General features: G+C 34.4%; 1 protein-coding gene across 1 annotated transcript; it reads right to left on the bottom strand.

The window, feature by feature from the left end:
- Nucleotides 1-75: 75 nt before the first annotated feature.
- Nucleotides 76-16,925, bottom strand: LOC134262466 (rab3 GTPase-activating protein catalytic subunit-like). Its single transcript, XM_062744856.1, has 24 exons — nt 16,878-16,925; nt 15,427-15,479; nt 10,849-10,924; nt 10,487-10,655; nt 10,196-10,274; nt 9,998-10,117; nt 9,182-9,347; nt 8,876-8,975; nt 7,303-7,384; nt 7,114-7,182; nt 6,836-6,909; nt 6,323-6,412; nt 5,847-6,016; nt 5,624-5,719; nt 5,340-5,512; nt 4,996-5,050; nt 3,042-3,413; nt 2,700-2,920; nt 2,199-2,377; nt 1,958-2,079; nt 1,761-1,857; nt 1,497-1,597; nt 1,164-1,382; nt 76-691 (listed from the first exon to the last, which is right to left on the bottom strand). The coding sequence occupies exons 1-24, from the start codon at nt 16,890-16,892 to the stop codon at nt 473-475; spliced, it is 3,117 nt and encodes a 1,038-aa protein (XP_062600840.1). The 5' UTR covers nt 16,893-16,925; the 3' UTR covers nt 76-472.
- Nucleotides 16,926-18,713: the final 1,788 nt, after the last annotated feature.

Genomic DNA, 18,713 nt, shown 5'->3' with positions numbered 1-18,713 from the left:
CTTGAGTTCAAGGTAACTGCATAGCCAAATGTTTAACTCTTATATATATGTACTGAAAACACTGGTTCACATAAACAATTTTATCTATTATTTATTGTGTACATGAAGCACATTTATAGCATAACAATTTATATCAATAACTGATTTACATTTTTAAGTGTATTATAAATTAATTAATAATTAAGAGTACCAGGTAGTGGATATTTCAATGGATCAACCTGAAAAATCCAAATGTGAAGTCTTCTTCAGATAATTCAATTCCATATAGAATGAATTCTCTTTAACAAATCAAATGCTCCTTGTTGATAAAATGAAAAATAAGTTAAGTTTTTATAAATATATTATAGTGCATTATGGCCAGCACTCCTAATAAATAAATGCTCAGTCCCTAGACCTGCTCTACAACTATGTTTGACATCCTATATACTGCATACATAGATAGATAAAAAATTATTTACATGAACAGCTATGATCACTGAAATATTGTATCAGTAGCAAATGCTCCTGCTAGTCTGAATTCATGTCCTTCAATAATAGAACAAGTCATTTTATGTGGAAGGGATTTAGAATAGGGAGCTGGTCTAGGTGCAGCTGTCCTCAGTATATACTCGCGAGCTGAGGGGCGAGGAAAGTCTGGCACAGAGTTAAGTCCTGTGTCTCCTTCCTCATCTTCTATCACCATGTGCAAGTCCTGAAGAAAGTAAATTACGATTGTCAAGTTAAATTTTCAACACAGGAAGATTTCATAGATAGGTAACTTGTTTCAAGCAAACTTACTAACTTATTTGGTTAAATAAAATTGTGAATGCAGTTTGCTAGATTTAAAGTAAGAAGTTCATAACAATGTTTTAATGGTGTACTTAATTTTAATATAGTCATATAACTAAACTAGAGGTTCAATTGTGTACTTAAAACCACAAGACTTTGTGACATGTGACATTCAAAAATTCTTCATGGAAAACGTCCGATAGTGCTAATCAAGCATCTTAATCTTCGTAGAATATACATCTATCTCTTATGTCCCTTTCCAGGAATAATCTGAACACAGTAAGCTGAATTACTTTGGAGAGAACTCTTCAAGCTAACCATTTCTTTGTATAAGAACATTATTTACTCTACATCAACACTATCACTCATCTTTGAGTTTGACATTTTTATCTTACCTTCTGAGCGGCCACAAACAGTTTGTGTATCATGTCCCCAACGGGTCCTGAGGGTCCCCCACTGATAGGGACCTCTGTATGGTGAATTAGGTCACTGATGAACTTCTCCACCTCATCTTTTCCACTAGAACTCTCAATCAAAGATGCTGGAAATTTAGTCTTCAGGGATGTTGCTCTGGCTATTAACGTTTCTGTTAGGTTCAGGAGCTTGAATAATTCCTGATAAAATGAAAGTTATTGTTAGTACTGATGCTGATAAAAATTTTTGAAAGTAAACCTTAAGGGCATAATTATAATAATACATGTATATTTTTGGACTTTGAATGCATGTACCTCATATCTGCGGACATCTTGGTGAGGAGTTCTGGTAACCATTGCTGCCTTTGAAGCCAGGTGTTCTATCATATCTTTCAGTTTTTGGATATCTGAGTCCTCTACGAAAGTAAAATTGATTCTCTGTGTTTAGACTCCAATAGCAATTCATGTACTCTATCAGACAAGAAACTGGAAGGGCAGGAATTTCAAAGGCATAATATATTTTCAAAAGTGTAAATGCCTTTCTGTGTGCATGCCTGCTATTTTTTTTATTTCACTTACCATTATCAATGACCTTGACAACAGATGAATGAACCAGTACTGGTAATAAGTGGACCACAACATCTGATGGCTTCATGGCAGACAGAAAATGTAGTACCTAAAGAATTGTGAAGATCAAATACTTTACATGGATTTAACAGTAGAAAATTTTGATAAATATTTACACATGCTTTTGAGTCTTATTATCGTCCTCTCACCTTTTCCGCTTCTTTTGTGTCATCAAACAGTCTCTTCTGTCTCCTGGCTGGTACTGGTTTGGCACTCTGCCAAGCCTCGGTCCAAATGTTCCCAGGAATCTGCATCCTGGTACTCAAATGACCTTATTAAAACACCAGTATGATAAATATATAGTGTACAGTTCTTATATTTTTCAGAAATCTAATATTTTATTTCCCTTACATTTTAATAAATGAAAACATTCTTACACCAGATTCTCACCTTTGGGATTTTCAGTTGTTGATTCCTCATCCTCTATCCAGTCTCTAGGTGAGTACCACCTGACAAAGTCCTCGATCGTACAGCCTGGATTGGCGGCTTTAAATGACTCCATATCTGATACGAGACAGGCACTCTGCATCCTCGCTCTTAGCTGGGCCCCCTCAGATGATGTGCCTAACCTAAATAATGCAACAGACTGCTGTATTTATATATAAGCGGAAATCATAGGAATCATTCACAGAATGATAAGAATGTTCATAAAAAGCATATGCATTGTTATCATTAAACTTGTATAGATGTAGCCTAAGTTTAATTTTGGGAGATTTATTTTGATAAGGCTATACATTCTCTGTGTTTTGTGAATAGTGTAAGCATTTGTTTTGATAAGGCTATACATTCTCTGTGTTTTCTGTACAGTGTAGAGATTTGATTTGATAAGGCTTTATATGTTCTATGTATTTTCTGAACAGTGTAGGGATTTGTTTTTTCTGCACAGCGTACCTAGCTAGGACCTCAGCATGTTCCTCCAACATGTCCTCTGTCATGGGGGAGGGGTCCTGGGTGATAGGAATGTACAGGGGCTCGTCTATATTTAGAAGTCTGAGGTCGCTCGACTTGGCCAGCCGTCCTTCGGGTTTGTGTGTGACAGAATCTACGAAGGAGGAGGAGCTGGTCACAGAGGTTTCCATGGAAACCACCTCGCCCTCTGGTGTACAAGTTTCCTACAATATAAAACAACAGCTTTTTTATGAGCAAAGCTCTACATGCACCATCATGTGATATTAGCTAACAATATTGTGTTGTCAAAAATAGTACATGAACATGAATTAACAGCTTCTTTACGTTTGCTTTCAAGGTTTCCACTTCCATCTCTGAACTGTCCCCCTCCTCTTCTTCCTCCTCTTCCTCTTCATTCTCACACTCAAAGAACTCCTCCTCACTGGAACTGTCTAAGTGGGGCTTTTTAGCAGGAACATCCTCTTTATCCTTACTATTATCCTGTTTCTGCTTCTCCCCAGAAGGCCGACGCCCACTTTGTTTGCTTTGATCCAATTCTGAAGTAGCACCGGTTTCAGAATCTGAGGTAGATAAATGACTAGATTCCATTTCACCATCAGGACTTGCAGAGTCCTTTTGTTCGTCAAGCGTCTGTCCAGTGTAGCCCTTGTATAACTGTTCTCGCTTGATTTTTCTCTCTATACAACAATTCAACATCTGAAAATAAAACGTGCCTCAAAAATACTAAATGAAGCCCTCAAGATAAACATTACATGTAGTTGTAGAAGCACGTTTAGCCCATTTCTTTTATGTTTCCTTATGCAAAGTGTAAATAATTTATTGTCATTCAAGAATAAGCCACGTGTTACTCGTAGTCATGTAACAAGATCTGACATGTATGTCCTGCACGAGATAAAGCTCCTTGGTAAATACGAGGGTTGTTAGATATTTATTGTGTATTGTACGATATCTCACAAGCATTCGATTCAAATAGTCAAATGGACATTACATCCCTTCAAAGTATTCTCCGTGATTTGAAATACACAATTTTAATCTCTGAATCCATTTCTGAAATGCATCACGGTACACTGATTTAGGTCTACCTCTGAGGCACTGACTGATGACTGACTGACGGCTGAGCCAAGGGCCTGTCGGGACTTGTATCGACGACCAGATAAGAACTTTTTAAGTTTTGGAAAAAGGAAAAAGTCGCATGGTGCTAGATCCAGAGAGTATGGTGGGTGTGGCAAGACGGTAACCTTCTCAGACTTCAAAAATTGCTTCACAAGCTCAGATGTAAGTGATGGAGCATTATCATGAGGAAGGCGAACATGCCTAAATCCCGACACAGGACGTCGTTTCTAATAATATTTCTTGAGCTTTTTCAGTACAACATCTCGGTAATACCGACCTATAACACTTTTGCCCTTCGGCACCGGAATTTGCACGGCTAAACCATCACCAGAGAAGAATATGCAATAAAGGAGCTTCTTTGTGCTCATTGTCCTTTTGGCAACTACAGGCCTTCTACCGTGTTTGGTTAGCCATAATTTGTTTCCAACTTTTCTTACTGGTTCGAAATAGTGAACCCATGTTTCGTCACCAGTAACTATGTTTGCAAATTGTCTTTGATTTTGAAGTTTGGAAACATTTTTAGCAGTCGCTTAGCGGTTTGTATTCGTACCTTTTTTGGTCATCTGTCAATATATGGGGTATCCATCTGGCAGAAATCTTTCGTACTTTCAAAATACGCTTCAAAATGAAATGCACCCGCGATAGCGATATGCCAACAGCTTTGGCAATATCACGAATCGTGTACCTGCCATCACTTTCAATTATTTCCTTGATTTTTGAGACATTTGTCTTACCTGATACAGTCACAGGTCGACCCGATTTTGCTGCATCTTTGACGGACTCTGTGCCAGTCAGAAATTTCTGTCTCCACCTACGAACTGTCTCATAAGATACCTTATCAGACCCATAAACTTCCCCCAATTCAGTAAAAATCTGCTTTACCGAATTACCAAGTTTTGTGCAAACTTTTATATAAGCTCTGATTTCTTCAATATGCTCAACCCGTTTCCCAACCATTTTTACAACAGTGGTCAACAACTGGCTCTATTGAAATGACGATTATTTTATAACCATGTGTAGATGAAGGCTCGTGTTTATACTGTTGGCAAGGTTTTGAATAGAGTTATCCAGGCATATAAATATCGACGAAATCGTGCAAGGCGTTATCACGCTGTGGTACAATACACAATACATATCGAACAACCCTCGAAGACGAATGACTTACCTGTAACTTTTGATAGAGTAGACATGTTCCTAAGTTAGGAGACCCTGGGTCAACTCTGCAATAAAAGATAAAAACTTACTGCTATTAACAGTTGGAGATAAAAAACTAGGACTAGGGTAAGATAGCATTAAGGATAAAATGGTACCATACCATACCATGTACCGGTACCAAATACTGCCTAGGTCCAGTGAATGAGTTAACCCACTCACCCAATCGATTACATACTTGTTCTCTCACTGGAATCTCATCTTAGATACCGGGGGTAGTCCTCTCGCATCATACCCCAACATCTAATATCACTATAGATCTAAAATTAAGACCAGTGATCAAGATAGCATACTCACCCATCGATTAAATACTTGTTCTCCCACCGGAATCTCATCTCTAGGACAAACTCCTGCCATAACTGAGCCACACCACGGATTCCTCCATGATGCATGTTTACCATCACCAAGGCAACAACTAATTTATGGAGCAGACTGTCCTCAGGAGCAGACTTTAACTGTTTAGACAAATCCTGGACAAAGAGAGATGTGATTAATGGGAGAGGAAAAATAAACCACAGACCACTATTCACATAGACAATGAGATATTTAGAAGGTACCGTATATAACACATTTCTTCTTACCTCTGTAATGTGGGAGTATTTACTGATTGGTTTTTCACTTTCATTATCAGTCTTATCATCCTTCTCTAGTTTAGGTTTTGCATCAGGAAACAGAAACTGCAAATATTCATACCAACATTTCAGTATACATTTATACATATCGTGGATGAAGCAAGATTTATCATATTTGATGCATTTTGAAGGTCCATGAATAGGTTACTTTCAGCGGATGAATTGTACTCACATATAACAGGTCCGTGAGAGTGTCTCCATCTATTGGTGCCTGTCCAGGCTTGATAGCCAGTTTACTGCTGGCGGTATGAACCACATTACTGAAGGAAGGAATGCCATACATTTTAGACACCTTTGGTTCAGTCAGTTTCTGTAAAGCCTGGCTAATATCACCTGTTTGATCTACAAAACAGAAGTGTTAAAACTATGTTAACTCTAGCGATTAATTAATTTGAAAGTAATGGAAAGTTAATGAAACTTGAAGGCTTTTTCCATTACATAGCTACAGTAGAGACTTATTAATCTAAATGCTTCATCTTCTGAATGAAATCTTTAGGGAACAGAATTAATATTTATATCTGCAGATTTTAATATGTCTGTTTCAGATGTTCATTAATCTGCCTGGGAACACAAACACCTTTATCAATGAGGTTCAACTGTTACTAAATACTTTAACCTTACAGCTAGTGAATGCTATAACAATCTCACCATCTTCTTCTTTAGATAATACATTCCACAGTAAATCCTCAACTGTATCTTTTCTGTGTGAAATTTTCATAAAATCACCCAAGTATTTACCTAAACCAAAGACACATCCTTACTATTGAGTTATCATACTTTAAACATATATAAGATATCAGCAAATTTAATACACATAAGCATGTTCTTACATTGATTCTAATCAAAAGCTCAATCACTACTGTTGACTATGAAAAGAGAAGAAAGTTATATTTCTTATACGAATAACTTTGGTCAGACAATGGTTTAGACACAAATCAAGGAAAATATTTCCTTGCCAGAGGAATGTGAACTTTCTCAGAAGTTAATTAATTTAACATCAAAATGCAGTAACTTACTACATCTTTTCTGAAAGAAAGTAAATCTATGCAAAAAATGCAATTAATTTACCCCCTACCATTCAAAGAGCACCTGACTTTTTCTAGCACTAAATTAGTATGTAAAGTTAATTACAAATAATTGACTTACGGACAAATGACTCACCAAGAAGACAGTTAGGATCCTCTGTCATGATGATACGTACAGCCCATTGTGGGGCCTGCATGGGGTCAAGGTCACTGAAATGTCAACTCACAAACTTTACATGAGAGCAATGAACAGATGTCTCAAGTATAATAAACAGTTTGATTTAGGCATGCACTTAAATTTATATGTATTATCAATGAAATATGGCATAAATATTGCCAACTCAGCATAAACCAATGGACTATAAATTATAAATAGATTTACCTAATATCAGTTATGAATATGTAAATATATACCTGTAGCTCTGGTTTTCAACAATCATGTCCTCAGATAAGCTTGGCCAAGTGCATGCCAGCTGCATCTCACTAAAATGTAATGCATATGATATATACAAATGTGTACTGGTACATGGAATACCGAAAATTCAACATAATTGTAGTTTTTACTTTATAAGCATTCTTTTTGAAGAAATGAATGTGGCTCACCTTACTGGATCTTCGCATGCCCCAAATGGCAGATTCCCGAAATCTGAACAACCAACTTCATCTTCCATTGGAGATGACAAATCTTCGAATAGAAGAAACACATACAATAGATATTTTTTCCTTTATGACATGAGAAAATATAATTTTTAAACAATTAAAATGAAATATAATGGAATAACAGTATCTTAAATTTGAGGGAATTCGGCAAAACGTCAAAATATCCATAGGTTTGAGATATCCAAAGTTGTCTTTCTGAATCATTAACTTCCTGTATGTTTGTAAATATCTTTTCATATACGTGTGTATGTGAAGTTTTGTCAATCCATGCTATTAGAATTAGAAATATGTCCATAGAATATGCAGCATACAGGGTTTATTTGTATTGCAAACATGAAAATTTGTTGAAATGTATGAATTCCAAGAAAATACATGTATCTTGAATAGTTTCTTTAAACCTACAGAGTAAGTTTTATACTCAATAATAAGTAAAGTCAATGATCACTGGAGAGGGCAAGTAAATAAATTTGGATACAGTTGAAGTTGATAAATTTTTCATCAAATTAAGTATCACTGCAGAAGCTTACACACTAATATTTTGACTTGCTTCTTCGAAACTGAGTGCATTGAAGGTGACAATATGACTAATCATGGACCTGCTGTTCCTGAGAAGACTTTTTCTACATCATTTCTTATTCATTCCTGTATAAATCAATATTTTACATCTGATCTCTCTTTTGAGTGGTTAGAGACTTGGAACTGACATGTTATAAAATAGCTTGCATTCGAAGGAAGGGAACTCTAATCTTAAAGCTTCACCTGTAAAAATCACAGAAGCACACTAACATCCTGTCACCATGCATTATCTTACCTGTAGATTTAAACTGTACTAAAAGTAAAGAAATTCATAAAATTAAGCCTACTGGCATAGGTTTTCATCAAGTGACCTTTATTACATATGATATTACATTAAATAACCTATCAGGGGAACTACTTGGAATTTAATGTTCTTGAAAGTGATTACTTTTGTCATTCCTTTAATATTTCTAATAGCTCTAAATAAAAATATTTTTATGGGCCCAAATCTGTCTGTCTGTTTGTCTGTCTGCTGTCAACTTTAACCTTAGACATAACTTTTGAACTGTGAGAGATACAGACTTCATATTTGGTATGCGTACTCCACTTATTAAGCTTTTTCAAATGACACCAAGGTCATTGACCTTTTGACCTTGACTTTGACCTATATGCTAAAAATAGCTTCTTCAAACTTTGTTGCCGCCGGGCGCATTGTGTTTCACAAACACATCTTTGTAATAAGAAATGGATATTCACATAATTATAAACATTTTAGATTTTAATTTTTTAAATGGGAAAAGGGCAGTTTAGCCACCTTTATTGAAAATTAAATTTAGACATCTTCAGTGGACTTATAGTTCTATGACTTTTTTTTTTGGTTGATAAACCTTGTTGCCACAGGATACAATCATGTGATACTGGTACTTATATTTAGTCTTGAAATGTTATTTTTTTTTAAATCAGTGGAACAATTCCAGGGTTATATTATTCATGTACATACCTGGGGGTTCCTGAGGCCATGCAGCATTGTGCCACTCTGTCAATATATAAGTAAACCTTACAGCTACCATCACTGTAGGTCGTGGCATTACTTGTGTTGCCTAAGAAACAAAAAAATCACAGATATTTATTTAAACAAATCAATGAGGTAGTGCAGCTACAAAAATTATGAAATTTTCTCAGATTTTTTCATGATCTGTTGTTGTTTAACTCATATCTGTTACAAAAACGTTTCCTGTTGGATTTATATATATTTAAGTCTCTCCAAATGTAAAATGTGAGGAAAGAAATAGAATAGTTAGGTCACCATCTTGGCCTTGAAGATATCTAGGAGTCCTGAGAGGTGGTTGAACTGAGGGGGAGGTGATTTAAGGTGGATGACATCAAAGTCTATAGAGGAGCCGGGTAACACACAAGCTCCACAGAACATCTGTCTCCGGTACTGCTGGACTTGTATGAACACTGGGACAGGACTGAAATATTGCATAATCATTAAAAATAGTAATTCAGGAGCACCACATGCTTATACATTATGAAACAGTCAATCAATATCATACACTTGAATGTGTAGACTCGTTAAGAAGCTCATTAGCCATGATAAAGTTCCCATTAAAACTTTGATTGCCTTTTTTACCCAACCCTACCACTGGGGATCATGATTTAAACATCTTGAATCTACACTATGCAATGAAGCTTTAATATAAGTTTAAACTTTCTGCACAAGTAGTTCTTGATCAGGTGATTTTTGAGTTGAAGTTGAAAGAAGTTGAAAAAAAAAGAACATTTTACATTCAGAGGGATACCAGAAAAATTGTGATCAGAATACTGTAAAATCACATATTTTTGTGGGGTCAAATTTTCGAGGTTTGAGAAAAAAATATTGATATGTGGAAATTTGATTTTGTGGTTAAAGAAGTGTTGAGTAATAATGCATATTTAATTTTACATTTCGTGTTGATTATGAATTCGTGGGTCTTTACATACCTCGAAAACAACAAAAATTAACCCCCCACGAAAACTAGTGATTTCACAGTAGCTCTTGTTAGCTTTCAGCTCAGGTGAGCTGAAAATAAACTTTTTTAAAATACAAAACTGCATATACATTTAATTAGATCTGCCTCACCTTCCTGTGTTGTTTAAAGCAATGGAGACTGAACTAAGCAGAATCTTAACCCTGCTTTCTGAGTCTATGGCGGCAGCTGACTGGGACGGTGTAATCACCAGAAATTCCTGTAATCCATACCTGTAATGGTAACATATTTATCACTGTGGAGTTAGATTTTAATGCTAAGAAATATATCAATAAGAACTTACGACCTACCATCTTGAAAGACAGTGTGCTTTTGATGGGAAGTCATTGTCCAAACTCATCATGTCTGCCATCACTGTGGGTAACGTCTCTAGAAAAATCAGTAAAAGCTATTAAACAATTTATATTTAACTAAAACTGCAGTGATAAAATAACGCCTTCTTTTCCCACCTTTAACAGTTCGAAATCTTAATCTTTCTATCTTTTTTTTAATTCTGGCTTTCCTTGAAGGAGTTTTACTGCATGGTATTGTTCAATCTACTTATGTTTATCATAAACTAAAACAAAAATCAACCTACATACCCTCTGAACTTTTTTTTTCTTCTGAGTCATCGTCAGGACTTGGCCTTGACTCTTCTCTTGACTTTGGGAGATCATCTCGCTCCAAATAATTGTATGTCACTAAAAAGTCAAAGTCTGCAAAGCTGATAGGTTCTGTTCTCTCACGCCATTTCCCTGTGGTAAGGCTACCCTGTGATAGAGGTTGTAAAATCACATTGGCTTTTAAAGATATAGAACATGATTTATATAATTTTTCAATTCCTTTTTTTAGATGATTTAATAATTTTTTCAATAATTTGAACAACAATCAAAGGCAGCAATGTTCCTGTAAATATTGATTTCATATTCAATCTTTTCTGAGTTATGTTTTTTTTTTCTCTCACCCTTGGGGCTGGTGGTAGAGGGCTATGGTTTACTAACTTCCATTCATGTAAAACTTCCTCAAGGCGAGCCACAAATCTGCAGCAAATGACATCATATTATATTGATAGCACTCAAAATCATTATTCCAGAAAATAACGTATAGTTATGATTATAAGTGGAATTTTCAGAGACACATAAATTAAGGGATTTGTCTATCAAATTCAGTATTTAATTTACCAAGAAGTATATTTAGCAATTTTATGGTGTAAAGAGAGATAATGGTTTCCTTGAGTGTGAAATAAATTGTTAGCAATATTCAACTTTAGTGATCTCAACACACTTGCTAAAAATGCCGAAACTGAATTCTTGCTGAAATTTCTGACTATACAGTAAAACCTGACATTGCATCCTAACTAAGTATAACTCTGTACACATTGTAACTGGTAGACTACATAATACAGCAATATCTAAATCATTTCATTATTACATGTAGTAGTTAACCAATCTAGTGTCTTGTTTATGATACATGTACCTCTATATTCTCAGACTTACTTTTTTAATTATGACTTTTCTCAAATGTGAAGCATACTAGTATAATTATTCAATTTTATGTCTGCTATCAAGATTAAGTGAATGTCACTCTGATATTAAAATGAGCTAAATGATTATTGAACCCAGTTCTAAATAAATATTTCTGACATAGATAAATAAATGTATATGAATATATCAAATATGAATTTTTTATCCAGTATAGCTGTGATTATCTCCCCCTAACTATTTCATAACTTTACATGGTGTTCCAACATATCACTGATGATTTTCAGAAGAAAACTTTAAATTCACTTTCCCATGAAATACCATGGACTACTTTATCACACCTAGACTTCAATCTTTATGATGTTTTTATTAAGCGTGTCTGGGTTCATATTAAACTGTGTTTTATGCACCTATGCCTAAAATGTCATGAATTTAATATCATACAGAGATTACCTGGAACCTCAAATTTTCATATCTCAAGGATATAAAAAACTGTTGTTTATAAAAATAAATTCACAATAAAATCCAACCATTAACATGGAATTTAACATTTATAAGCTTTTTAAAGGTACTTGGACACAGATTTGAAGTAAATATTTTCTGTATCATATCACGAATTATATACATTGTATTTTAAAAGCATTTCACACAAAAATTAATTAAAAATCTTTTTTTATTTAAAAGTTATTAAAACTTCAAATTTTTTGGCGGGTTTGATTGACACATCCTTGCACTTTCACAAATTTTAACTTTATTCTTAATCCTTCGGTAAAGTGGCAATCTTTTTGTGTATTAATGAGAAATATTAAAACTTTAATCCAGAAAAATAATTTTTTCAGAGTAGAAATGTTACAAAGCAAAATTCCTTCACAAGTACCGTCATTCCGAACTAAGTCTTGTGTGCAAATCGATCACACTCGTGTTATGTACACAGTTTTTGTAAACATGGCAGGAGCTCTGTTATTGTTGATTGTTTACGATTCACTGGGTGCGTTCAATGGTCAAAGTCTGCTCACCACAACTGCACAGACTGAGAATATATTGTGTGTTTGTTTTGCTTTCGAACATGTCTACCCTGATTTTTCTGGATTATAGTATTAATATTTATCATCTATACGCAACAAGATTGCCACTTTCCCTAAGTATTAAGAATAAACTTAAAATTTGTGAAAGTGCAAGGATGTGTTAATCAAACCCGCCAAAAAATTTAAAGTTTTAATAACTTTTAAATGAAATAAGATTTTTAATTAATTTTTGTGTGGAATGCTATTAAAATATATAAGTCGTAATATTATACAGAAAAAATTACCTCCAAATCTGTGTCCAGGTACCTTTAAAATCATTGAATGCATTTTTTCAATAAAAACAAGGGACCCTTGGGACTTGACACTGACATGAGTGATCTTAGTTTTAGTATTCATCGCAAAAAAATTAAAATAATTTGTTTCTTGTCTTTTAATTAAAAAAAAAAAAATTGCACCTCCCCCCATATTGTGGGCCCACTCAAGTTCCAATGAGTCACATTTTGGAGACTTTTTTTTCTTTTTTACATATGCATTATGAAAAATTTGAGTAAAAATTGAAACTTGAACAAAATTAAATTCTTACAGCTTGGAGTGCATTTACCCAGGAATGCTTTTTGGAAATTTTTCTCTTTTTTTCGGAAAGAGCTCAGTTCACTTTATGCATAAAACTACAATATAAATATGCCAATTTATTGACTAACACTTCATGTTCCATTTTGAACATCAAAATAAAGTAAAAACTTATTACTTTCATTTCCTATTAAAATTTTTCTTCTTAAACTCCAGGTCTTGGAACACAGGCTTTATGAAATTGCAATGTTCTTGAATCTTAAATTTTAATGGAGACGGGTATATTTGCTTACATTCAGAGAAGAAAAATAATATGAACCACCCTCTGATCTAAAGAATAAAACATGTCTTGTAATCCTCAGAAAGAGTTCTATCATTCACTAGTTGCTTATTTTAGATCAGAGGTTGTGATCTATATAAATTATTGAAAAATAGCTTTACAAATTGGCTGTTTTCGTAGACTTTTCAGAATATGAGGAATTTGACACATTTTGTGGCATCATAATGCATTGACTAGCCAGAAAATTACGTCATTTTTGGTAGACAAGCAATCACCAAAGGTCTAAATGATATTTAATGCATTGTTAACTAAATTAAGCAGTTTCAGTTTTTCAGAAATTTACAGGGCCAAAAAAAGGGCATAAGTGAACCTTGTTCTTTGTCCAGTGGATATGGAGAATAATCCAAAATGTGGAGAGTTAACAGATGATGAAACAAACTGACATAGACAGAGAAAAGATAAACAACTGGTGATTAAATAACTGCTTAAACTCAGGACAGCTAAAATGAGACATTTTTTTTTATTCAAAGGTTCAAAATGTTATATTATTTCATCATATAGAACAAACAGGAGGCCTATGGGTCACATTGCTCCCATGAGCACTGTGGCTAGGAAAAAAAACAGAAATCAGTTTATTATTGAAAAGTTTATACCCAAAAGTGGTCCTAACCAATCCTTAAAGGGCATGATTTGAACAAACTTGAATGTACACTAACTAAGGATGCTTGCATATTTCTTTGACTACCTGTGGCTTTATTGCCCTTCACATTTGAACTTAAATTGTGCAACCGCATCATGGCTTTGCTATCCTTAACAAGAAGATTTTTTAAGAATTTTCCTTTATATTTCTATGTAAAACTTTGATCGGCCATTGTGGTCCCACCCTACCCCCAGGGGTCATGATTTGGAAACTTGAATCTACACTACCTAACATGAGGATATTTCCTCATAAGTTTCATCTTTCCTGGCCCAGTGGTTCTTGAGAAGAAGATTCTTAAAGCATGCTACCAAATTTTCTCTATTTCTGAATTATCTCCCCTTCATTTGAACAAACTTTAATTCCTTTTACCCAAGGATGCTTTGTGGCAAGTTTGGTTGAAATTGGCCCTGTGGTTCTGGAGAAGAAATCAAAAATGTGAAAAGTTTACAGACAGATGGGCAGCTCGACAGACAGACGGACGCCAGACAAAATGTGATCAGAAAAGCTCACTTGAGCTTTCAGCTCAAACAAAAAGCCCTTGCGTCTTAACTGAGTATCATATGGATGGGGTTTCTCCAGATTTTTGTGTTGTGATATATATACAAGCATGGTAAGAACACCAAAGGATGAAATGTTAAACAATACAAATATACAGATCTCTGAAAAAATCAGAGTTGGAATCAGGTGTCATTGAAGAGTAAGCATTCCCTGACAACCAAATCTATGAAAAAAATCAGACATGGGACCAGGTGCCATTGAGGAGTAAGCATTCCCTGGCTACCAGTCACACTCCTGATGGGCTCCTTGTAATCAATGGATAAATGAAAGAATATGTAGACAATTAAATATAAAAGCAAAGGCCTGACAATTTGTATGAAAATCATTCAACAACATTGAACCTAATGAGAGTTTGTATTTGTACAAGTAATTATGAAATGTTGAATCTGAACAAGATTGTTAATACCTTTGATTAATCAACTTACAACTGTATTTATCAACAGACTTCTTTTTTTTAATTGTAGGTACGCAGATATGGCAACAAACGAGAGACATCATATACATGGTAGATATATATAATATCGCTATATATAAAAGGGAAAATGAAGTTAGTAAAGTTGAATTCACCAAAGTTTGTTGTTCTCCTCTTGTGCAATATCCAAATACATGTATAAAACAGATGTGTCTGATTCTGGAGTGTCTTTTATTTCAAGTTCAGTTTGATGTAGTGTATTTTATTATTGTCTATAGCTGTTCGATATTTATTTTAAATCAAACAAAAACTCATTCATTTAACATAAACACGTTTTAAATAAAAATGAGAATACTAGAATTTTTTTTTTTTTTTTTATAAAATTGGACATCCTCATCACCATTACCATTAATCAAAATGCACAAAATTTAGTCAATGCATTTTGTGAGTTATACACACTATTCTATAACAATTCTTTCTTTGATTTTGACATTGTTGATAATCAGGAGTACAAACCTTTCCCAGTCAGAAGCTGTGGTGAAATCTGTAATCTCAAACACATCAGCATCCTGTTGACAGAAACAAAGCTGTTATATTACTGGGGGTAGACATGCAGAATTTAAGCAAAAGCTCTAAAGGCTTTAATAAATAAAAGCTCCTTTGCTCAAAACTTAAAAAAAAAAATTTATAAACTCCTTTTCATTTTATTTAATTTGGGTAAAAACCTGGCTCATCATTTCAGCACTTTGGAACTTAAAACAGTGGTTAGAGCATTTGCATTTGCTCTACAGTCATAGAGTATTAAAGGAGTTGATTGTGGGTTCTATTCAGAAATCAGGTAAAGATTTCAGTGGCAGATACAGGAATTTGGTAAGGGGGGGGGGGGCAGTAAAAGGCACCCCCCTCCCGTTTGAATTTTTTGTATAAAAAAATCTATATGTCCATATTATCCTAAAATCAAGGAAAAGACAAAAACTTGTATTTGTAAATTCAAATGGAGGGGGGTTGCATGCCGGTACAGGATCCTCCTTTTGATTTCATGAATCAATATTTCAAAATTGTCTCTGTAAATTTTGACTTCATGTGCCATCACAGTCTAGACTGTGTCTTCTGTGGTCTGCGGTTTGATGTTTGAAGATCGAGGCAGAGCAACGATTCAACTGTAAACTGACTTTAAAGGACTGTGCTCACCCCAACGGTCACACATATTATTTATTATATATTCCTTAAAACTTTTCAATAAAGAATTTAATTCTAAATATGACTATACAGTTTCTAGTGATTTGCCACGGCTCTCAATTCTCTAAATCTGCAATATCAACACTAAAAGATAGTTATGAAAAAGCTAATGTAGTTTCATAAATAGCCTACATAGCCATGTTTGTTCTATTTAACTGTTTATTCAAAACCAGAGTTAAATTGATGACAAAATGCTAGAAAAGTTTGAGGATTTTTTTTTAATGAATGTTGGTAATCCAATTTTTCCCAAAATGACGATAATTTTCCCAATTTGAATGGCCCCTGTCCCAGTCCAAAAAAATGGTGTGAGAGCCCTGAATTTGCAGAAACTCATTTTCAATGATTTGGTTATAAATATGATATTTTCTGTATTTAAATAAAAACAAGACTTGTTTACAATATGAAGAAAGTTCGATCTGTATCTCCTTTGTAAACCAGTAAATGATGTTCAATTTTTTGCTGATCATTAGAATTGTTTTAATTAGGAACTGTAAACATTGACATTGGATTTTAAATTAGGTGAAACTGTGTCTATCACTATCACTATCAGATGTCTATGTCCCTTTAACAAGTTAAATGCCAGTATTGGTTAAACTGACATTTTGATACAGATCATTCATAATCTAAAAGATTTAATACACGAGGAAGGACAATTACATCATTTTATTCATCATTTAGCAAAGAGGGAATGTTACAATCTGTAATTTTCATGATTTTTGTCCACTTACTTCGTCAGCTGCCATTGTATTGATAATATGGATTAAATGTATTCCGAGCCCGACCAGAAAAAAAAATCAAATGAAAACTTTCACGCACTTCCCCCAAAAATCTTTTGACGAAAAAAAAAATCTCACATAATGAGGAGACGACACACGTATTGAGGAGACACATCCACCAATAAAATACTTGTATTCTATGAACAACACACAGGCACTTGATTCTTGCATTATTATTTTTACTCAAAGGATTTACAGGGACGTAGCAACAGGGAGGACCAGGGCAAAAAATTGGAATTGTAATTGAAAGTAACTTGGCTTTGAAAAAGTTGCCCCCCCCCCCCACCCCCACGAAATAAGATTTTCGAGTTTGGGCAACTTTTAATTTTCCGTTTTTTTTTTTTTTTTTTTTTTGTTTGTTTTTTTTTTTTTTGCTTGTCAACTTTTTCGGGTTAGTGAAAAAAAATTTCTCTGGTTGCCCCCCCCCCTTTGAAAAACGATGCTACGTGCCTAATTTACTATACATGTACATGCATGGGTTATAAAAAAAATATTACAGAATTCAATAAAAGTGCTTGTGGCACAGTATATTAAACAGGGTTGGATCCACGAAAGAGGAAAGGGTCTAAAAATGTCAGACTCATAATTTTTTTTTTTTTTTTTTTTTTGACATGGAGAAATTAGTAGTATGAAACAATTTGTTGTCCAAAACCTGAAAATCCTACTCACCGAAAAAAAGGGGGGTGTTCAACATATCCCTTTTAAATACTTAGAAAATGACTTGTTTATAGTACTACATTTTTGCAGTTCTGAGATTACAAGGAGGTCCCGTCCCTCCAATAGATCCTACCATGTTTATTAATCTTGAGTGTCTGTGGGAGGGATCGTTTTCTTTTTCAAATTTATATGTTATTAAACCATGTCTATATATGAGATACTTGCCTTTAATTTCTATTTTTGCACAAAAACTACGTATATGTAGGGCTTTCAATCTTTCGATGAAACCTTTTAGTCAAGAAAAAGAACTTGAAAGTATTCGGACCTATACCCATAATCTTAAATTCTGGAGCAAAGGTTTTTCCTCCCGGCGAGCAAGAGTAAACTTTTATTACAGAAACGACATACATGGAAGAAAGCGATGTTATTTCACAGTGGAGAATCAAGAATATTCAAGGGGTTGGGGATTCTTAGCAGGATGAGGAATGGGCTTTTGAGGGCGTAAAAAGTAACTAACAAATATACAAGTTTGAAACAAGTGCGGATCCAAGATTTTTTTCCAGGGTGGGAGTTACCCTCAGTTGAAAAATCAACCAAGAAGAGGGGGGTAGCTGCTTTCTTCTTTTAAAAGATAACTGCTCACTTCTTAAGCTTCGATCATAAGTATGACTTTTCAGTCCTCATATATACCAACAATACGGGTCAGAGTTTGAGGTGGGAGGGGGGTCACCCGTAACTCTGCAAATTGTGGGCCAAATCCATCTAGATCCATGCATAAGCATAAAATACAAAAGGTATAGATTCTTATAGTTCCTTATTTATTACGTCCAGTGTCTAGGGGTTTAGATCACTCCTCCTGAATCTCGCGTAAGTATGCTTTTATTCAAGTACATGTATCCGTAAAAACTAATCAACCGTGCCTATCCAATGATCAACAATCCTTTCTTGCATAAAAAATACATTGCTAATATTCAATTTAAAGAAAAAGGTGAAACCCTGGAAAGAAAACACGGATGTAAAAAAATATATTTTTATGCTACAAAAAAGTTACATTTAACATTCGACTTATTGTCGGAGTCGTCGCTTCATTGGTTATTCCCGGTACATTAATTCTCCTAAATGGAATATTTA

Source organism: Saccostrea cucullata, unplaced genomic scaffold (assembly GCF_032062105.1).
Source record: "Saccostrea cucullata isolate Sc308-1 unplaced genomic scaffold, CSIRO_AGI_Scuc_v1 ctg369, whole genome shotgun sequence".
NCBI classification, from domain to species: domain Eukaryota; kingdom Metazoa; phylum Mollusca; class Bivalvia; order Ostreida; family Ostreidae; genus Saccostrea; species Saccostrea cuccullata.
The sequence above is the reverse complement of the archived record's forward strand: the minus strand, read 5'-3'. Positions and strand labels throughout refer to the sequence as shown.